General features: G+C 39.2%; 1 protein-coding gene across 1 annotated transcript in view; it reads right to left on the reverse strand.

The window, feature by feature from the left end:
- Positions 1 to 21,119, reverse strand: part of al (aristaless related homeobox) — a 149,348-nt gene extending 128,229 nt beyond the window's left edge. The window contains exon 1 of the mRNA XM_022072039.2: positions 20,351 to 21,119. Coding sequence (XP_021927731.1) covers positions 20,351 to 20,486 — 136 coding nt within the window. The 5' untranslated portion in view covers positions 20,487 to 21,119. The remainder of the gene's footprint in view (positions 1 to 20,350) is intronic.
- Between the last annotated feature and the right edge of the window lie 3,045 nt (positions 21,120 to 24,164).

Consider the following 24,164-nt stretch of genomic DNA (forward strand, 5'->3'; position numbering starts at 1 on the left):
TTGGCTTATTGGCTTCCAAAACTCTTTATTCTCAAACAAAATTATGTCTAAAAGAATACGCCTTTGTTACCGACACAAATGATGCACTGGGTGGGGGAGTGCTGGCCTTTCGAATATTAACAGGACACAACATTTTGTTATTCAACGAAGAAGTTTTATTAATGAAATTTCCAGTTGCGTGTGTAAAATAAAGAGAAAATAAGATGACGTAACCTACTTATAAAGCATTGTCTACATTCGATTAAGGTATCGGTAATTAATACGCGGCCCCATTCTGACATTTGTTCGGGCCCTTATCTGATGTACGAAATTGTTCTTTAGCAACGCGAAAGTTTGTCGAGAAAGATTTATATGATAACTTGATTGATAATCTAATAACGTAACTAAGTTCTGAGGTTCTTACGACGATGAAAATGTCGATTGTTGTCTTCTGGGTTGTGACGCTGTGCAGGATATCTGAAGATGAAGGCCAAACGTTCCTACGAAACGCTGATAACGACCTACAAGTCTATATGAAGTCGCAACTCAGAAGGTCGCAATCAATATAACTGGATTTTTCTAGTGAAGGTAGTGAAAACAATTCTGAGCAGGAATCTCTGTCAGAGGAGTGAGTGATTACGAGCTCAACAAGCGCAGTTCGATTCCCGAAAACTTCAAGGATTTTTCTCTTCGCCACCACACCCAGATCGGCTCAAAGGTACAACCAGTACGTACAAAATTTGGGAAGACACAGGTAGAAGTCTAAGACGAAACTCACCTTTCACTTATTACTAAATTTATAGGTCTATAGGCTACAAAATTTCTTTTATAGAAATACCAGGTGATTCAAAAAGGACTTTACAACTTTGAAAGTGTATAGAAATTCAATACGAAAGCTTACAGAATCGGTTGAGATGTCATTTTGTAGCAAAACAAATCGAGTTTGACTCACGTTGTTCTGTAGTACCGAATTCCGTCACCGCGAGCGCAAGCGGCAGTGCATTTGAAAATGGCTACTTTCACAGGTGCGGAGCGCGCTCGCTGTGTGCTGTGGTTTGAAGAAACGAAATCTGCGACAATGGTTCAACGAAATTTTCGCACCCTGTATGGCAAGGATCCTCCCAGTAGACCTACAATTTACTCTTGGCACAAGAATTTTGTTGAGACTGGTTGTTCTGTTCGCCATGACAAATCTCCAGGTCGCCCGCGTGTTTCTAGTGCTGTTGTGGAACACGTTCGTGACAGAACAAAGGTGAATGTGTTTTGTGCCCTTAGCAAAGTTAAAGTGTACGGGCCATTATTTTTCCATGAGAGAACCATCAACGGTATCGTGTATCTGGATATGCTCGAAAATTTTCTCATACCACAGTTAGACGAAGATGACCAAAAAGGACGCATTCACTTCCAGCAAGACGGAGCACCACCTCACTACCTCACAGAAGTCCGGGATTTCCTCAATAACCGTTTCCCAGGTCGGTGGATTGATCGACCAGGGTCGATAGCATGGCCACCTCGTTCTCCAGATTTGACACCTCTCGATTTTTTCTTATGGGGTTTCATTAAAGATCGTGTGTATGTTCCACCCTTACCTGCCAATCTCACTGAGCTCAAAGCTCGAATCACCGCCGCAGTTGCAGAAGTTACACCGGATATGCTGGATCGTGTTTGGCAAGAAATTGATTTCAGGTGGGATGTCTGCAGTATCACCAATGGCAATCACATCGAACCAAAATAACTGTTTGAGGTAAACCTTGATTTGTTTTGCTACAAAATGACACCTGAATCGATTCTGTAAGCTTTCTGAATAAATTTCTATACACTTTCAAAGTTGTAAAGTCCTTTTTGAATCACCCTGTATACAATATTTAATTAGAAATACAAATCTTATTTATTAATAAATATTAAACAAATTTACTGTAATCTTCAGAATATAAAGACATCAGTTCGAATAAAAAAGTTATTCACAGTCATAATATTCTGGTTTCTACACGATTCAAGACGCACAATTTGTTATAAAATACGACACACAAAAGTCTTCGCAATACTCAAAGTCTTATCTTTAAATCCTCAATTCGGTCACTTCACGTCTAAATCAACAAGAGGAATGTTACAATGTTGAAATCTGGAATTAATGTACATTCCTTACAGTGTAAGAAAGGAGACTTAGATAACGTAAGTTTCTTTTTATTTTGTATTCTTTTAAAGCACTCTTTGGGGAGCCTCCTTCGTTCAGCTCGAGGACAGAATATTGTTATTACGTGCGACTTGCGACGTGCCGAAAGTACAGAGAACTGCAAAGAAACTTGGTGAATGGACATCATCCTTAAGTGAAAAAGCGCTATTATTCTACAGTGTGTGGACACTAAACGTGCATCAGTATTATCGACAAACTGTCCGTGAGTTCCTCTTTCCGCATGAAGTAGAATCCTTCTTGAGAAACTGACAGTTGATCAACTTGCCAATAAATGCTCCGAATCCCGGAGGTTCTGAAGCCTCTGTCTCGAAAGCCCGTCATTGGCCTCTATCTTGTGCCAAGCGAATTCAGTTCTCCTACATAAAATCTATTTTAATATTTGTTTTTCTACCATATACTCCTTAGACGCCTCTTCCTTTCAAGCTTTGAAACAAAAAAGGCTTTTACACATTCCTCACCTTCGATATGCGACATAGGCCTATACGCCTCCCCCCCATATCTCAAGCTCCTTCATTTATAGAAACACCGAGAATTATTCTTTGAAATCTACGAAGCTGGTTATTAAAGAGGACTGAAATAATTACGTAACGTTTAATCATAATTTGGCGTATATTTTAGACATTCCACTGCCTTACAAGAAGTTCTTTATATAAAGAGGTGCATTCTAATATGAAGGGCATAAAATTCCAAAAGCGTTTTTTGGAATTTTTCAAATCTCAGTAATTTAAATTTTAATTACTTGTAACATTATATTACATAGAGTAGCAATTTCTATCGTTGGCTGGGCTAATCTGATGTATAGAAATGGTTCAATATCGTGTCCATTGGCGTGTTTCGGTATTCGCCGAATTCAGCCCTGGACTTATTCTAACACGGAGCTACGTATTTAAAAGCCAAGAAAGCATTGGTCATACTCAGATTCTAAACACTGTACGTTTGGTGGCAAATGAATTGGAACGCTCCAAGGGCAGAGACATGGAAAGACCAGCCAACCATGTTACGGACCAGTGACCCCAGAGAAACGAAACCAAAACAATGGCGAGGTGACGCATTACAGCGGAGATGTGAAACAGAACACCTTAGGGACACGAGCAACAAAAGATGGACCAGAGGAGTCTAATTACCTAGCTCATTTTCTTGTTGATTTTTCGGATTACAGGCTCAGGACGGACACGCTCTGGGAGCGAGCGAACGTGATCCCGCTCAGTACGACACACGCGGTGGACACTGAACGACGCGCTGCAGGTCACAGGTGCAGTTCGTCGGCAGGCCTAGGGCACTGGGCCTGATGTTCATTTAGCTGCGAAGTTGGAAAAGCCATAGGCCTTAGCAATGACAGTCGCAAACAGGCCAGAGGCGAATATTTCAACCCAAGTACAATAACGTGACTGGAGGATAGAGTCTATAATTTATAGTCCACACTAAATACTTATCCAATTAAGGAGGAGGAGATGGACTGGGCATGTAAAGCGCATGGGTGAGATGAGAAGTTTTTATATTCTCATTGGAAAGCTTTTTGGGAAGAGATCGCTCAGAAGACCTAGGCGTGATGGGAGAATAATATTAAAGTGATTGTTTGAAAAAAATGGTGGGAAATTGTGACTTGGATTTATTTGACTCAGGTTGGGACTGGTATCGAGATTTTATGATCACGGTAATGAACCTTATAGCTCTTTAAAACACAGGGAACACATCTAGTAGGCGAGCGACTATTAGCTTTTGAAGGGTTCTGCTCCATGTAGTTAGTGTGTGAGGATATCGATAGGATTCGACTGGGTCAGGACACATTGGCTACCAGTGGCGGCCTCAAATAAATGCGGTAATGAACATTCCAGTTCCATAAAATGTAGGAGATTTCTTTTATTTATTGATATGCCTGCTGCTGTTAAGTTTTGGACTGCATTGGAAACAACAATTCAGTTCATAACTATTAGGTCTTTTCCTTGATAAAATTGAGGATAGACACAACCTATAACAGGATAAAATGTAGTTAAGTACCAGGTAGTTTTTGCAACGCAACTTTTCAAGCGGAAAATAAAGAATAAATCGGATACATCCTCATAAATTAAACTCAGGATCTTCCGATTACCATGGGCGTCAGTAAACACAACAGCTCTTGTTTCCTGTGTATGCAGTAGGCCTACCGCAGGTTTCACTGGGCTGGAACCATTATCAGCCTTCGTATGCGCCTTAGGCACTGCGCATGTACGCGGTCACATTTATCCGCCATTTTATTTCCGACCGCCGAAAAACACGTGACCGATTACTTAGTAGATTCGTTCTGTTGTAATGCATTTTGTCTCTTTCTTTGAATACTTTATTATCTTTGTTCTCTTATTTGAACTGAGGTGAAAGGAAATAATGCCCGGGAATGGTTTTCAAATTATTCCCTCACGAATCTTGAAGCAGAATCAGACGAGGAAAATACCTCCGAAGTGACGTAAGCTACAAGGCATCATTCAACCCATTATGTTGCCAGTAAGAATCCATGATTCGTGGTGCAGAGTCTAAATTATTCTCAACCTTAGCCTTGTTCTGTAAAAAAAAATTATGTGTAGATCGTGTACGACTGAATAGTGAACCTTACAAGCAATCTGGAATAAAGTCTTTCTCCTTCCAAACGACTTTCTAAATATGTAGCCCTAGTAGGCTTATATCGCAAGGCGTTACCACTTACATGCCATTGCAATATATGCATACTTTTCTGACCGAGATAAATGTGTTTGGATTTTCTTTGACCAAACTCAAAAGAGGCCTAACATTTCACTAAGAAGAAGAACGGGGTTTCATGAAGCCCTTGAGATGGAAACAGCGTAATTAAAAGTAATAAGCAGATCTTTGCCTGGCACACAATAAATATCATTTATTCAATAAGAACTTGAACACAGAAAGTCACAGTGTAATAGTATGTCATTTCCATTTCATAATTTGGATATTACTGGTTTTAACCTCGTCTCAGAAACCGACTAGCCATTGATTCTTATCAGTTTTCCTCGATTACTCCAATTAAATATTGTTATAAATTCAAGTAGGTCACAACTGCTTCTTTCCACACCTTCACAATCTATCACCTGTAATAACTCTATATTCAATGCTGTAGCCTACAGTATGCGTAGTTAATAAAGTGTCATTAAAAATCCGAAAATTGAACAATGCCGCCTATACGAGGTCTTTGGAACTGGTTCTATTCCTGCCTTCCGTCAGTGTTACACTTGTAAAAATAGCAATTACGCACCCGACGACAGGAGCAGAAATAACTCGAAGTATCACGTATACCCATATAAAATACACATGGGGACAGGGCAATATAAATAAAATCTTACGAGGAATCTCAGAGGCTAAGTTGTTTTTGTTGTTGTCCACATGTTTATAAAATTATCGGATATGGCAATCAGCTGTAGGTACAACCAGAGGCCCCGTAGCAAATAAGCCAACATCTTGATTGTTAAAACTGCACCTAACTAATGGTATTAAGTCACGTTTTTGTATTCTGGCTACGAATATAAAAATGTAATGTTATATAATAGAAGTAGCCAACGCATGTTCAATTAAAGCCATTAACACACTCACGCTCATTAAAAAGCCCTTAAAATGAACTGAACTCAACAAAAATTAAAATCGATTTACGTAATTTTATATGTCATATCTACTTTAATTTAAACCAGTCGGGCAGACGGACAGACATGAATTTCAAACATTGTCTTTGAAACATTACATAAAAACTTCGTGAAAAGAAAATTTTGGAATTTTTTCCCAGGATTTACTGAATTAGCAGATAATTAAACAGAAACACGTTTATTTCAGCTCGTAAATAAGAAATTGCCTGTGGCTTTAAATTGTGATTTACCTGTAGCCCTACACATCAGCCTGTTGCAATTCGATCTAACTGCAAGCTACTTATTTCGTTGTGGAAATATTTTTCCAAAAACAAGCAATCCTCATTCCTAAATACGTTCAAGAAATTGTACCTATTTCAATTTTTGTAACTCCTCAAAATAAAAGGCAGAGAATCTTGAATTCATGTGCTATCAGTAATAGTTTACTCTGACATGCAGAACATTTAATAGAATAGCAAAACACACAATTACCTACTTCAGTTTCATGGCATTGTGTTTACTTACATCATCGGAAGAAATCTTGTACTTTCATTAAACACATTCGTTGTACAAAAAAGCTTAGATTGCCTTTTAAACAGCAAATATAATGTTCTTTTTAGTTTTACAAACTTAATTATCATATAAGAACATTAACAACAAAACAAGGAAATTAATTTCCTGCTTCTAGTATTAAAACATTTACTTAATTCTTGACTTGTTATTACATACTTACTGAACCATCACAGAGTGTAGCAGACCCGCACATGTTCTGACCTATGACATTCGTTGGAAAAGTATTTTATAGGCTATCATCCAGTGAACAACCTGACAACTAAATTTGTTATATTACCTTCTGACATAAAATATGCAAATGTCTCCTCTTTTCAAAAGAACCGGCATACAAAATTTAATAAAAATTTGTAGCTAGTATAATTATTTTAAAAATAAATTCTTGTACAGAGAAAACTAACATATGAGCCTACGTAGTACCGATAATCCAAATTTGGTTATGAAACTAGCTCACTCATATCTCACATAGATTCTAAGTGGGTTTCTGCATAACGTAAGGATTGATTGCTTTGTTGTAAGAGGGGCCCGCGTTTTTATAAGGAGCTCATTAAATAACGGATTTGCTTATGGCGTTATTTACAGACCGCTCCTAAGCGTGTGTTGATTGTTTTACAATGTTTTACCTGGAAGTTGGGGCCATAAAAGATTCTCCATCTTCTGTCTGCGTGTATGAAGGCACAATAACTGTCTAATTGTGCGCGTTATAGTGATTGTAGATTATAGGCCTAGAATATCTAAGTTTTATAGCTCATTTCCGTTCATCAGACGTACACAAGTTTTTAACTGTAAATCAACAGTACATCCCATTAAATGTAGCCTACTATGTTGCATTGCACAGTGTTAGATGGTTATAAAATTGGTTACGACTATGATGTTTCTGTAAAATAACGACACAATAATTCTGACTTAAAGTAATTATTAGACAAAGCCTCTTATATCATGTGCAAGCATTGAGCAAACTGAGATATAGTAGGATTTGAGGAGGTTTTAACGGCGGTGACCCCGAAGATGGCTGTCTTCTGGGTTGTAGCGCCGTGTAGCCTGATCGCCCTGATGATGGAGGCAGCAAGGACATCTGAAACGTTGGTAAACTTCTACCAGACGACATGGCGCAACAACCCAGAAGACAGACATCTTCATTCTGAGATACAGTTTTTATTTTTATTTGTTTATAACGACCCTAAATATACCATGCAATTCCACTTTAAATGTTAAACATATTGAATTAAAGACAACAAATGGATTGTGATTCATCTAATAAATGGCAGGAAATAGTGTCTGTCTCTCGTGAATACCGTTCTACAAAAAGGGGAGGATTTTTGACCAGTTAAGTGACAATTAGCTTCTCATGAAGAACTCGGTTCCATCTAATTGCTTATTAAAGACGGTACATTATTTTGAAGGAAATGCATTTTAGTTAATGGGTGCGAATTACAATAACCTACGAGCAAGATTTCAAAGTGGTGGTGTAGGCTACAACCTGCTCCGTGAATCTGCTTTACTGTTGTTATAATCAAGTTCACTATTATGGCTAAAGACCTACAGTTCGCAATTGTTTTAAAACACAGAAGAATAAAATTGAAATTTCATTATTGGACTAACAGAATTTTTACTGCCGTCACTGGAATTTACTATAAGGTCTGACAATCATGTAATACGCTCATGATAAATAAGCTACCGTCTCAAAATACACTGACCATGCAGTTAAAATAGAATCCTTTCCAAATGCATTTCAGTTCAATTCTAAAGGGTTTTGACGACGGTAGTTCACATCTAAAATTATTCTTTGTGAGGACTTTTCCCATCGTCTGTTCTTTAAAATCAGGACGTTTCGGAGTCTGGTTCTGTCTACGTCTTCAGGTGAGAGGTACCTCTGTTGGGTCCCTTATATAGAGCTAGTCTCTGTCACTGGACAGAGTAGGTACCTCTAACCTGAAGACGGAGACAGAACCAGATTCCGAAACGTCGTGATTTTAAAGAACAGACGATGGAAAAAGTCCTGACAAAGAATAATTTTAGATGCATTTCATTTCGTTTTGTCCCCCCCCCTCCCCCAACAAATCTCTGAATTTCTTTGAGGCGGGCAAATAAACACATATAATAAGAATTACAATGAGAATGTCTATGGCACTCATCAGTTTTGGGCTGCTGTAATAAAGGTACGCCCTTGGCTACATACAAATCGTCACGAATACGAATGTCTATTTAGTCTATTTGCTAAATAACGAAAGGTTGCACTACCAAAATTGTATTCGCATTTCTCATCTCTCACTTATGTTAGTTCTTTAATTTTTTATCGTACAAAGTTGATTTAAAACAAATATGAGACTTTTACAACAAACTGCATTATTGATAACATTAGAAATGTAATCCTTATTAAATTCTTCTTATCGAACTAAAAACACATACAACTATCAATTTGCAATACATACGACGTTTTGGCTGTAAATCGCTTTTTATGACTCGGAAATTACAATCCTACGTCTGAAATAATAATAGTAAGTAATTAAAAGTAGGGACAACATAATGTGTTGGAAAGTCCAGTGTCTGCACAGAGACAGCTATAACTGCTGTTTTACTACCAGTAGGGCTGATATAAATTGCAGCACATACAAACAGCCTGAGCCGTGGCGTTATGTGCTACATATTATAACAAGGTAACCAATCACAACGCTTTATTGTATTCCCCCTCAACAAAATGATTATAACGTCTAGAAAATTAGAAGAATTTTCACCCATCCTGAACACAGCATCTGTTATGCTGCTTTGAGCACGCCATCATGGCAAACGAACCGAGGAGTCTTTGTTTCCTGCGTCGCGACCAACCAAATTATAACGCAGCCCGAGGAAGGAGGGATTATGTTATTACTCTCCTTGATTAGAATTTATGAGTTCGCCTTATCTCTCGTTGTATAGCGCCTGTGGGTGACCGCGGCGGATGCAGACTGAGGGAGGACGGATATGCACACGTAGAGTCTGTTCTCCAGTTCGTCTATTCATCATTGGTTTATTTATGCAAATATCTTGTTACTTCAAAGAACAGATATTGGACCACAATATCCATTAGTTCGGGACTGATACTTGAAAATACAGCGGCAAAAGTTCTTTGAAGAAATAATTTTTGTAAGAAACAGACGGCAATACGAAAACGAGACAATAAAAGGAAATAAATAAAATGCTATATAAAGAAGATTTTCAGGAAGAAATGCAAGGTAAAGATACGGCAATCCAAATAAAATATGGATAAAATAACAATAAAATGTCACTAACAATTAAATAATGTACGAAATTAATAATGATTTAAGAAGCAATGATTTATAGAATCTATAGAAAGAGACTAAATGTAACACTTCTTCGTCAAAGGCACTACAGTCCGTTATGGACCTTGGCTTCCAGAACAATTTTCCTCCATTCTCGATAGTCCATAGCCACTGTTTGCCAATTGCGCATTCCCACAATCGTCATATCCTCTTCAACCTAATCTATCCCTCTTTTACGCGGTCTACCGCTTTTCCTTGTTCCTTCAGTTTCAGTTGTCAATGTTTTAGGCATTCACTTTCCTTATTCATCCTCTCAAAATGTGCGCACTATCTCAACCTCAAAGTTATTATAAATGTTACGATATCCGCCCTTTCTACTTGATCTTCTAGCTCATTAGTTCTTATTCTCCAGGCTTCTTCATTTTTGTTACCGTGGATTCTTGTAATAATATTTCTTTCAAATGTTCTAAGGGCCTTTATTTCTTCTGAAGTCATTATCCAAGATCCGTCTCAAAACTTAAAATAAGTGTTATTACAATTTTGGATATTTTTAATTTATTGTTCAGGGACAAAATTTTAGGCCTGAAATAAACTAAATGTAATGCATGCCATTAATATAAAATAATAATAATAATAAAACTGGTAATTACAAATAACCAGATACTATACGAGGTGCGATCGGAAAGTTTCTAGACTGTGTCAATAGCGGGCGAACCGGATGTAGTACGAGCTTCTGCCACTAGGGGGTGCGGCCTACATTCATAGTGAATCAGTGTGCCAGCCGGCATCATCGAATTAGCATTTGTTTCTTAGTTACGGGCGTTTTGGTAGTGCATTACACCGACCCTCCTGCGATTTCGGAATGGCGTGTGCATCAAATTTTGCCAAAGACTCGCCAAAACGGCTACGGAAACCTATGAAATGCTAAAGCAAGCATTTGGGGAGTCCGCAATGGGTCGTGCACAAACGTTTGTGTGGCATTCACGTTTTAAAAATGGCCGAACCTCTGTCGATGATGACGAGCGTTCTGGACGACCATCTTCGAGCACAACGCCCGAAAATGTTACGAAGATTCGGCAGGCCATTCACGAAGATCGACGTCGTACCATCAACGACTTGTGCGACATTGTTGGGATAGGCTATGGGACCTGTCAGCTGATTCTAAAGGAAGAACTCCACATGCGACGCATCCTGTCTGAGGACCAGAAGCAGAATCGACTTCTCGTTTGTCAGGAGCTCAAAGATCTTGCAAGAACCGACCCCAACTTCCTTTCTAAGCTCCGTGTGACTTCTTCCTCTTCCCAAAGATAAAAATTCAGCTAAAGGGAAGGAGATTTGAGACGATAGAAGAGATTCAGGCAGAATCGCAGATGGTGCTTGACAGGCTGACAAAGAAAGATTTCCAGGGATGCTTCCAGGCTTGGCAGCGGCGCTGGGATCGTTGTGTTCACTCCCAGGGGAACTACTTCGAGGGTTATGGATGAATTTAATACCTGAGATAAGTGTACGGGTTTTTATACGCGCAGTCTGGAAACCTTTCGATCGCACCTCGTATACACGATACTGAATGATAACAAACGCATGATTAGAAAGAAAATATGTAATACAAGTGAATGGTCCAGATGTTACAAAACCATCATTCGGAAAGCTAGGTGCAGCATTTTATGTATAAGACGAAACGCATAAATTAAGCGAAAGGAAAAATGCTATTTACGGCCTATATGATAAAAAAAAATGCATCAAAAGGTGTTGCCGATTAGACCCGAGGAATATTAAAGATAAATGAGTGGTGGTGACGTAAATTAATACAATTAATTCACTTGAATACGATACGGGTACTCGGACTGAAAAATATAACCTTGACAAACAAGTAATTAATATTAGCGAGAGCAGAAGAAATTAGTAAATGGCACTATTAATTTCTAATAATATGACTAAGCACTAAATACAGAATCCTGTTTCATATTACAATAGTCTGTTATAATAAACCTGGTACATAACTTCTGCAGGTAATGCAACATCGTTAAATAACCTACGAGCCAATCTATATTCTCATTCACTTCAGCCTTTGTAATGAAACTGCGCCAGCGAATTGCCTTCAGGATCCTGTTTATTGCGGACACACACGTGACATTGCATTCAATATTTCCATGCATTCGACAATTACAACTGCACTGACTGTAAGTGTAGAGCCCTGATCGGATGCTATTGTGACTATTACTACTATTAGACAGTTTAACGACGGTGTTTCTATTTAATTGTGGTTTATACAACGACGCTGTAACTCTGTCTGACATAGTGTCGAGGATGATTAATGAGTAATGAACTGGAAAGACATGAAGAGAAGTGGTCGTGGTAGAATTAAAGGTACATCCAGCATGTACATGGAGGGACTTATGGAATTACAGGATAGTCGATCTCCGGGCCAATATTTAAAACCTGGATGGCCCGAATACGAAGCCTGAGTGCGAACACACGGTTGTGACGTTCGGTAGTCGTATCAACTCTAAAGGTTACGTAACGTCGGCTGAGAAGGGAAGGTTAGGTTACTGTCTGCAAATAGGTGAATAATTAGGAGGCTTTCATCATGTTTGAAGGTACTTTCATGAAACTCGAGTGGAAAGAGCATAGAACAGAAGCGTTCGAATTAGAGTTTAAAAATTTAGATCTCAATTGAGGTATATCAGGTCCTCACAGGAGCGAGTACGAAGTTGAATGTTTTCTGGGATATTGCGCTGTTTAGGGTTAGGTTAGGTTTGCTGGCTCCATCATCAGGGCGCTGATAAAGACCCTGATGATGGAGCCAGCAAGAACTTCTGAAACATAAACATTAAAGATTTATACATGAATAATTATTCGAGCTCACTTTCTCGTAACAAGAAAAGACAACTCCCTTTCAACTTACATTCATCTTTCGTTAATAAAAATTCAAAACTGTTAGTTTCATCTTAATTTCCTTCCAGCATAAACGAAATTACTGAATTTACGGGTCTCCTCAAACATTCTATAGGTACTTGAAAAGAAATCGCAGTAGACCAATCAAATGACGAGGCTTTAAGCTGTAGTTTAGTTATCTTGCAAGCATTGTAAATCCAGCCCTGGTTTCGTACGTGTTCTATAGACGACTCTACATTGTTTCAGGACAAAGAAACACTCTGAATTCCCCAACTTCCTTACAATATCCTTCATTTCAATGTTTTCCACGACAGATGCAACTTGTACAATGCACATTATTATTATAACTTACATTTATTTATTTTGCTTGGCTGATCCATGCTCACAAACAACCTTTAATTATAACATGGATCTATCTCTTTTAAACTGTCCTTAATATTCTGTTCTTTAAATTCATTAAAGTTATTTACAAAGCTGATTGTAATGACGCTTAGGCCTACTTTGTATTACTGTCGCTCAAGTAGACATGGGCCTAAGCCTATATGCAATATTTATTTTAATTGTAATCCATGCGCGAAAATGGGACTTTACGATGAGTAAACACTTTTCCGTGTTCTACCTTGTCCTTAACACAAGGAACGTATCCTCCCGCTCAACGACTTTCTTCAGAATCCGTCTCCCCTAACAAAGGATCGAAACGACCGATTTATCTGAGCACGGCAATGAGGTTCAATGTGAGTTAAGCGTCGATGTTGGCCTTCTGAGTTGTGACGCCATGTGGACTTGCAGGTGGATACCAGTATCGACATGTTCACCGCCGTGGGAAATTCAAATGTTATACAGTGTGAATCCAGATAAACATTAGTACTAAATCAAGTAACAACAAAATACGTTAGTTACTTAAACATTTGAAGCCGAAGTTCGTCAAAAAATTAAGGATACAGACCCTACCGCAAAGAAAGCACGTTTTCCTATTACACTGAGAATCATATTTAACCCGGAAATACAAAATACAGCGTTACCGACTGTTAAAGCACGTGGTAAAATAGTTACCATCAGGCTTTACAGGATTAATTTATGGGTATTATCTAAAGTTTATGGTGCTATAAGGCACGGTTCACATTACGCGGTTTGCGCGGCGCGGTTCCAACCGCGCGGTTGTTTTTACCATAGATGGCTCATTAAGTGTTCACATTCAACCGCGCGGCCATCTATGGTAAAAACAACCGCGCGGCGCAAACCGCGTAATGTGAACCGTGTCTTAGTTAGTCTTCAATACTTACTGAGGTTTCAGGCTAGGCCCGTAGCAAATTAAAATTATTAATTAGCAGTTAGTCTCATGTTTACCCTACAGCCTCAACAGCGCTGGAATTAAGTTCTTTTGAGCTTGTTAAATGTCATATTTGGAATTGGTTACACAGTTTAATACAAATGAAAATTTTATTAATTGCCCTACACTGCCTAATTTGGACACCTGGAATTTCTTGATAGATGACGAAGGAGTCTTTTCTCAAGGACTCTTCTCCATGAAGTTAGGAAAGCATTAAAATTAAAATTATTATTTTCTAGAGCCAAACTACACAAGAAAAAATAGTCTGATATTTCGTAATGTTCAGGATAACAGGGGGCAATAGGTGATCGTTTCTCTATACATTTCCCCCTTAACAACGTTCGAATCAGTAACTTGGAAATTCAAAAGACCTCGACGTGTTAAAACATTTATGAATATTCTGATAGGTATAACGTAATTATTGACTGCATATTTTGGGGGATTAAATTATGACGGTAATACATAATTCTGACAAGGAAATTAATTAGTGCAATTAGTTGTAATATCTCGAGTTTCATCGAAATAACTATTTTTATATTAAACTGTGTCTTCAAATGAAGGGAACTAAAGCAAATTAAGCACTATTAATCGCTGTCCCCCCATCCCGTCCCCAAAAATAGCTTCATGGCCCCGTGGGGAGCAGTGGCTCCCACTTTGTAAAACGCTGCCCTAATGGGGTAAGAAAAATTAGGTGCCTAGTAAAATGTTACATAACGAGGAACACCGAGGTCTTAATATCGTCTACTGTTGCAGTTAGGGTGATTAAATGCATATGGTAAATTTGAGTTGGACACGTAAAACGCACGAGGAAACAAAAAACCTAACAAAAATCACAGGAAAATCTTACACAATAAAGTTATCCACGAGACAAATGTTTATAGTTTCGCGGATAATATTAAAATGAACACAAAGAAAATTTTGCATTACGCAGCCTTCTGAGTTGGATTAGGAATGAATTCAGATCAGGCGTTTGCGATGACAGCGGCGAACTTTTGTATTTTATAATCATAAAGAGACTAGAATTTATCTGCTGAGGCACTGGAAAACCACTGGTCATAGCCTACGTGAGGGTAATATTTTTCGACCGAGATTCGAGCCAATACGATTAAAACTTAATAGACACCTGTTGAAGAAACTAACGTTCGTTCTATGTACCCTGGTCTCGTCAACTTTTTAAATCCCAATGGTAATTGCATGTTTCACCTGCTTGAACAATCAACCGTTTTACAAAGGGATTATTTCCTTAAACAACATTAACAAACTGATCTTTGTAATGGTGAAGTGTTGTGTTTTCTTTGCAGTACGGACAAAATTCTTACACATTATTTAGTCGAGCGTGAGATTCAAAGAGTTAATTGACAAACACAAGGAACATATTCACCCGATGGTACTAACAAAAATATTTTTTAATATTAAAAATAATATAGGACTAACCTTAATGTGTTTTAACTAAACATAAGTTGTGTGTAGTCTACCTGTCTTCTACAACCTAAGTATTTCCTATTTAATAGCAGACTTTACCTAACACAGACGTATACTTGATCCTAGTTGTCAATTTCTGGTAATTTACCCTGGTAATCATTGCAATTTAGTATGGTCAATGGCCTAAACGTGTGTTGGAAGCTAATCGTGTTTGTACCTATTATACTTTAATGGGCATATAATGATGGCTTATGTTATAACCTATCGATTTTCAAACAAGAAGAATGGTTTAATCGCACAATGTATACCGGTAGTCTGCGGGACTTAATTGTGGCGCCTTTAAGATTATCTCAGCCCAAAGGTGGATAACATCTGACGCGCAAGACTAATATGGCACGCTGATGTATCGGTTGCTCTCTGCATTCATCAAATGTTCTGTCCAAATATTCATTAATTAACTCCATGAAAAAATGTCCTTCATGAGAAGCAAAATGTCGCCAACTAGGAAAAAAATGCCCAATCATTTCATAGAACCCTGATGCTAATTACTGTGTCCACAAGACCCTGTCTCTTGTCCCTGTTGTAAGTCAGACAAATTTAGTCCACATTCTTACACCCTACTTCAGGTGAAAGGTCTATATGAGACATGAAGAAGCGAATGTATTATACAGGCCTTAACAAGGTAGTGGGGGGCATAATGAATAAGTGTAAACACGTGACACCAAGGTGTTCCTACGCAGCACGTGACTTTGAGCACATTCTGTGTACTGAGTGCACCAATTCCTTGTAAAGAAACAACACATAAGCTATACAACAATCCGATTTCTCCTTGAACACAATAATAATGGGATCATCTTGAACTTACTCAAGAGCTATAATTTAAACAGTATTTAATTTTAGCCGAAAGAACGTAGTTTAATGTAATTATATAAAAATCAACCTTTGAGATTAATTTCTGAATTTGTGACACTTTTTCAAACTTCGGAGCCCAATTGCGTTTATCGTAGTAACCCGCTTCGTGGCCCGGAGTCTCTAAAATGGCTTTGTTGTGTTAATCGTGCAAGGCAAATGATAGGCCGATAATTGTAAGGATGGTCACAACCTATTCCTTGTTCTTATTTCGCAATTCATCGTTCACAACAATCCTCCAATTACCTGTCAACTAACTTCGGGGAGAAAAGTTCTTCTAAGCTAAGAGTCTCGTCACGTCTTGCATTTCCAGATCACACAACTACATTCTGCAACCGTTACAATTTAGCCTGCAGTATTTGATCTATTAATTTTCATCATTCTCCGTCAAACTGTTTTATGCTCCTTTAACTCGTAATGAGCTCCATTATCGAATGGGGACAGCAAAAATTGATTGGCGAATTGAATTTTGCCCGTACCTGTCCATTATAGCCCTTACGTCAACTGTTGAAGACGCTCAAGAGAATTTTGTCCTTTCACTTTTTTCATAAATGTTTCGACGTACGTACGAGAAACTGACACGTAGACTAACGTAAAACAATAGATTCCATGATTAACACTTGAATGAAAAATTTGTTGATACAATGTAGGACTACAGCTATTCAAGGAGAAATACAGGCTAAATAAAAACAAACTGCTCTATTTCTATGGCTTATGCAGTGTGTTTAACTTCGAAAGAATACATTTGTATCTGCAACAAATGAAAGCCAAATGCAGTAAGGTAGGCAAAACATAAATAAATAGGGGTACTTGTGTCAGCAGCCTTTCCTTGGAGCTTGGAAAAGTCTACACTAGTTTCCTGTGTTCGTGGGATTTATACGGCGGTGTCAGTGCCAAATCTTAAATTTAAATTGTCTGCGTTTTGGTGCCCTGACAATTGCTATCACGGTGGGTCTCTCTGTAAAACGAATTACCAAAAAGCGATTGAAGAATTGCTTACCTTGAGACGCTGCAGTGATCCAGATTATTAGACAGGAAAACCGCAGCTGTTAACAAGCTGTACGGGGTTGCGAGGTCACGCGCTGACCACAAATGCCCGTGCGGAACGTCCCTTTGTCTCGTACACAACACCGGGTCTATTAGTTTGGGGCAGGGATGAGTTCCGCCCCGGTGCACTGCGAGATCCTGGGCTGCTCAGACACGCATATCGCGGGCCTCAAACCCCGTTAGTGACTTTCTGTGACGGATGAACTCGGTGACTGGGGTGATGAGATCCCCAGCCCAAGGAATCCTATCGCACGCCCAGGTAAGAGTTCTTAGTCTGCGTTTAGCTAATGCAATGAGTTGGGAAGATTCGAAACAGACGAACGTGCATTACTTCAAGTTTTATTTCAGCCTTCGCCGGAGTAAATGAAAACAATAACGAAAAATCCAGTCAGAATAACCGGTAATAAAACCGAGATTCGAACCCGGCAGCTCTCGAATGTACGGAACAGACATGATCCTGTCGGACTGAAGCTCTAAATAATGCAGTTATTTGGAGACATTCTAGTTGTAGTATATTGTTCCAAAAATAAAGTATTCTTTGTATTTTGAATAACTTACTAGAAACCACCGCCAGAAAGCAATTGCCTGACAGCGACGATACAGTAATCTACGAGGATTATTCTTCAGTTACTAATAAGCCTTAAAAGTAGACTAATTTTTTTATTCTTTGCAACTGCGATTGGCTGTCATGATAACACATGCGACGTAAAAAATATCTCGCTGTCCCCGTCAAGGACACTCATGTTCGTCTCGTGTCGTCCATCCTTCACTGGATGTTATCTGAGAGTAGGAAACCTCGTAGAAGCACATCATAGGTTCAGAGGTTTTCACAGAAACATGATTTTAGAAATTTTCTGGGCTGTTGCGCCTTGTAGTCTGACTTCTGGGTCTGTAAAACGTTCCTCCGAAAATTTGGTAAGTAAGGTCTGCAACCAGAAGACAGCACAGCCCTAAATTCCAGGCAGCCACTAGTCCCATCTAAAATAACACCACCGTTTTAAAACTAATATACATTCATTTATGAAGTCTCTGATAATGAAATTTTTATCTAAACCCAATAAGTAGACTATATTATACATCTGTCTCTTCGTCATGAGGTTTCAGAACTTGTAGATGGAATTTAATTTCGAAAACCAACAAAATTTACATAAAAATGCATTAGTAGATGCCAAGGGATATAAACTGCCGTTTAAGTAACCAAAACCTATGTTAGAATTTCTGAGTTGTTTATTATTTTATTTGTTTATTTTCGTCTTGTAAATTGTTGCTAGGCCTATAAGCCATTGAGCAAACAAAAAGTCAGTTTTACCTGTCTATTTACTTCAAAGAAAAGTAGCCTAAACTGTTGAATAGGCCCTATCCAATGGAAGTTTCAAATAAATACACGCAAGAGACTTCATTTCATTGGCTTACACTGCAAGACATAAGCAGATGAAAAGTGCTTATAATTAAGCCTCTGGCCCCCCTCAGAAACTTGCAAAACATGTTCACAAGAAACCTAATTTCCATAATTAGATCGGGAAGAAGAAACAAAAAAGCGGAAATATTTATGGTTATGTTGGTGTTGACCTTCTTGGTGCAAACTGCCTCAAAAGCACCGGAGTGCCTACCTCAAGATCGTAGATCGAGTACAAAACAGAAATGAAAAGGCTGGCGGCCTTGTTCATAGGCTTTCGCGGCTGGAGTTCAATGTGAAACTTTGGCTTTCGGTGAGAGCGTCGAATGTTGATGATTAACCAACGTCTCGGGAAACATTTCATTTGTCATTTTTAACGTAGGCTGACACCAAACATTTGACGCTCTCACCGAAAGCCAAAGTTTCATAAAAAATGCTAAAGTGTTAAATTCGACTTTCCTTTTCCACAAGATACAGACCTACAGAAGTTCCTGAACTTACTATTCACAGTTAATTTTGACTGCCTTAGAAACTGGATCTGAGACAGGAAATTTAAAAAACTAAAACGGGCAGGAATAGGCCCTACAAGGGTTCTGAAATTTGACACGGGACGATTGAAAAGTGAGCTTTATGTTTTACACAGGCCTACAATGGTGAAAATAAATGTATGTAAATGTAGTCTTACGTCTCGCACATAAGTCTGCATCGTAACTTATTTTGTAAACAGCGAGCCATACAAAAAGTCATAGGCCTAAGGAATAAAAATTGTTGGTTGTTATAGGCCCAGGTAGGGCATCTCTGGAATTTGAGATACGAAAAACCTAATACAATAATTAATACGGAGAATGCTATTCATGTTTCGTGATCTAGTTCTCGAACGTCTAATGGGAATAGACTTTGGTCTAACAGGACAAAACAGTATGTTAGAAATATTAATGCCTGATTATCTATAATGTCGTATGTAGGCCTAAATTTAGAATCCCACTGTATATTGCTCAGTAAAATTAATTTTCATCAACAGGGACAAAAAGTAATTAGGATAAAAGGTGTTCTGCTAAGAGACGTTGAAAAAAGGGGGATTTTATGTTGGAAATTGTAAGCATGACAAAATACTTCACTAAGGCAAGTTTTGTGCTGTCCTGCTTACAGGTAAAGGCCTTGCGACGGGCCGGTCACTTATCCAAGGAGTCCTATCAAATGCCTAAATAGTGTAACCTCCACAAGAGTCGGCCAAGACCCACACTGGGTTGTAGAGCCACAGATGATGATAAAGGCAAGTTCTAAAAGGAAGGACAACAACTACGGGACTTACAGCTACGAGTATCGCTACAGGCCCTGTAAGTTGCGTTGTTAAGGTAGATAACACAGGTTTCTCACTTAGATTTCAACCTCTGGAAAATATCAGTTACGTAGCTTCAGAACAGAACGTATGCGGTGGAACATTGTAATTTCTGCTCTGTGAAGGTATAGAACGTCCATAGTAAGTTAAGTACTTTACCTATGGCTTCCATTAATCTTCCAGGATAATATTCAAAAGAAGTTACAATATTCGATATTTAGTCTACAAGCTACAACTTCCTGCATCTTTAAACAGGCTTCTGACTACAGGTCACGTTATCTATAACCGGTAAGATCTGTCACGTTATTGACGGCAATGCAATATTTAATCCAAACAAAAATCCACCAGTAAGTCATGTAACGTTGAACGCGACAGGTAGGCCATCTCTAACCTAACCTAACCTACGAGCTCACCGACTGGTCGGGTGCAGCAGGTGTCCTCCTTCACATCCACGATGCTCCTTATAGAGAACACGGACTTCGCTACACGTGGCTTGTTGTTGGTATTCCCGTCGCAAGGCGCGAGCCGCGACCGTGTGGTAAGGTCCATGCTACTATCTCACTTGCCCTCAGACCGACTCGATCGTATGTGTTGACGTCAGTGGGTGCAGATTCCAGAAGTGCACAAAACACACTTAAATCATGCCACTCATCACAATCACTGAACTTTAGTTCGACGTCTAATATTTATTTCATATAATAACACATAAACGACAAACAGTCTGCTTTACTTATCATTTGTACCTTTAAAACCGAGCCATTTTTACTTTTAAATATGAACCTAATGTTTTCAGTTGTCTTGAAATGTCCTCTTGCACGAAGAAATCACAACTCGCAAGGTCCATTTAACTGCAACAAATCTAAACAAACCTCATCGCGAGAAAACAAAACACAGAGTACTCGTTGCGGAACCTGTCCGCTAGATGGCAGAATGTTCCCTGTCGACTACAGATCGCTCGGAATGTCGTGTTAATAAAGAGCACATTGTTTATTTCACTGCAGGCAGGCTACGTTCCGTATGTTTCAACGTAGGGTATCAGTAAAACTGCAGTGCATGTTTACTGTCGACCACTAATAACACATACACGAACTTCCAATTGTGCCCACATTTGATTTGAAGCCTTGGTATGTTGTGCAAGCCCTGCCTCGTCCTGATCGCGTAAACAACGCAGTGGAAACACCCGCTGTCATAAAGCTGTTTACCTTATTAGCCACGCCCATTCTCCCTCTCCTTAGGCAATCTTAAGATGACAAAGACGGCAGGCGTCCTCTATAAAAATTGAAAGCACTGCAGGCTCACCAATCACAAACAAGCAACGCCCATGTGACTGAAGATCCCCCACCCAAAGATCCGTTCGCCCCACCTACTCTGACATGTGGCCACAGGTCTGTGCGGTAAACTTACAAAATGGCTAACCGCTGCACCTAATTACAGAGGCGCTAATTGCAGAAAAATACGTTTACTGTCCAATAAATGAATTAAGTAATAACAATAGCATTGCTCCGTAATATTTTACTTCAATTTTTTTAAACAACACAGTAGGAGTCAGTGGTGGACTTCAAACGCAATTACGTGACACACAGCTCTCTTGCGCCTTTGCATGCAATAATTGCTAACCCATTCATTGTTTTAGGCTTCTTTCAGTCCAGTAAAATTGTAATAGGTCTAACATGTACTGATTCCTGTTATCAGTGGGTGTGACCGGTTGAACCACCTGCAAGGGGGAACAGGGTCCTACACACACAGTGGCATGTAGGACTTTCGCACTTCACGCATGATCGAACTCCTGCTTCGTATTAGGGAGATCTCCGAATCTCGGCCCAAAGACCGGTTATCCTGACTGAGGGTTTTCGTGGTTTTCCTCAACCCCTCCAGTCAAATGCCGATACAGTACCTTAAATTAGGCCACGACCGCTTTCTTCCATATCCTTTCGAATTCATTATTTATTGTCATCCTCCCATTAGACGATAGTCTGACAAAGCGTTGTTAAATAAATAAGTAAAGAGCGGAGAAAGATCGTGTGAGGGGGCAAATGCTAATACTCGCTCGGCTCATTGTCGTGTTTACAAAAGGCCGCAAAAGGACTATTGGTATCAGCCTGTTACATACGCTAATAAAGGTCTGACTTCATGGTAACTATGATGTTATGCCGTGTAATCTGACATAAACTAACCGACGTTTCATAGGTGCTTACTTTCTTCATCGGATTATTAATTGAAATATGACAGACAACAGATGAGCTTCAAATTTGACTCTAATCTAAGTCCCAAACACATTTAAAAACTGAGCAAAGAACCGCGTGAACCAAATGAAATGTTTGCCCTGAAGATGGACAGACAGCAACGTTGAACGCGACAGGTAGGCCATCTCTAACCTAACCTAACCTAACCTTCTTCATAAGCAGTGGTAACCATCTCGGCTGTAAAATTACGCTGCGTCGGCTCCATAAGCCAGAAAACCAAACCCATAAATATCCAGGCCTACAATATTATAAAAACAACAAATAAGGACTTCCTGGCAGAACTTAATCCCCAATGCAGAGACTCGTCACCCTGATGACGAAGGCAGAACGCATCTCCGAAATTTCTACCAGATTACACGGCGCAGTCTTCTTCATAAAATAAAGCTGGTCCACTTGGGGAGAGAGGGGATGTAGCTGCTAGCCGTTCTTTATCTTGGCAACAGATGAGGGTGGATGGTCAGTGCTTTACTCCCAGGGAAATAACCCCCAGTACCCATTTGGCAGGACCCCAGAGCTAGAAGAAAGACCCTTTGTCCCCCTGTCTTCCAGTCTCACTGGCTCTTCGATTGTTTAATATTCTGAAAAAATGTTGTTGATAAAAGTTTTATATTTTACGAAGCTCTATCTTACTACCATAGACCTACGTCATTTCAGGACCCTTTAAAAACTATTTAAGAGGCTGGTAAGATCGAAGCCTCAAATGGTGTGACGTCCATGTCTCCCAAACATCGGAATAAATTGGCAGATGGTTCAATAGTCAAAACAGGGGGCCAGATATAATTGTGGCACCAAACAAAAAATCTCCCTTTTCTCGAAAATAAATAAAAGCACAAAAATTCGAAAGAGTTATGTCTGCATTTTTGGGCAGTTAACAGAAAATCCTAGTTCATTCTCGGGGGATAAGACGGTAGGAAAGTGAAACTGACTCACATTCATTTCCATCTAGTATCGTGCCAAGAATGAGCATACCATCCCCCGCAGATAAGTATTTTCTTGTGTTCAAGTGTTCTGAAATACGAATGTGTTTCCATCATCTTGACACAGTCCAGCTGTCCAATTATACTATCGCATTTACAACCAGCTGCTGTGGATACAACACACTAACCTTGTGTTCCGATAAGAGTGTTGTGGAAAAGCTCAGTCCGGTCCGCGACGTTGTTTGGATAAGTCGGTCCTCTCCTACACTAGACCTACAGGTGTCCCACTTAACGTGAAACCGGTCACAACAGCACGCCGCAGCAGCCAGCGAACTGCCAGGAAATGACTTAATCGCAATGCAGAACACAGGTGCAACCGTTTCGCGCCAAGAGGAGTCCCTGGGAATACGAGCGAAAGACGAACTGACGTTCTGCAGAAGAATAGTTCGTTGTGCGCGCAAATGGTGTACGCAGGCGTCGATGAATGTTTTGTGAAAGACTATAGTGCAGTCGTTCATGCCCACCTCACTTCACTCCCCTGCCAACTTCTCTTGGCGCACTGACAGTAGACGGGTTACAAATTACAGGAAACTCTCGGTTTACGAACATTCGCTACAACGAACGTCACAATTCATTCAAAATTTCTTAAATTCGCCAATAGATAGAGTTCCTTATAAAACAGAATGTCAAACGTATAGTGAACATAATTGTAAGACTTAAATAAACAAACTTTTAAAAAATGTATTTATTACAATAATTATCAGAAAATTATTACATGATAATTATACTGAACTGTTCTTGAATATTAAAACTAATCTAGCCAGCAAAAAAACGTTGGTTTACGTGCCACGCCGCGTAGAATGTTGTCTCGTGGGAAAGAAATCGGTAATTCCCCCAATTATAATATAATAGGATCATCACTTGCTTTGCTTAGTTTATCTTAGACGGCCAAGTGTAGTTCTGCATTTGGTGACTTAGAAATTTATTTTTTAAAATGTAAGCGATAATGGGTCTAAAGCGAAATAGTAGTGCTGGTACTGATAAACCATTACGGATACATACATTAT

Source organism: Zootermopsis nevadensis, unplaced genomic scaffold (assembly GCF_977971745.1).
Source record: "Zootermopsis nevadensis isolate Lab colony 2312 unplaced genomic scaffold, Znev_1.0 Znev_ptg000002l, whole genome shotgun sequence".
Lineage (NCBI taxonomy): Eukaryota > Metazoa > Arthropoda > Insecta > Blattodea > Termopsidae > Zootermopsis > Zootermopsis nevadensis.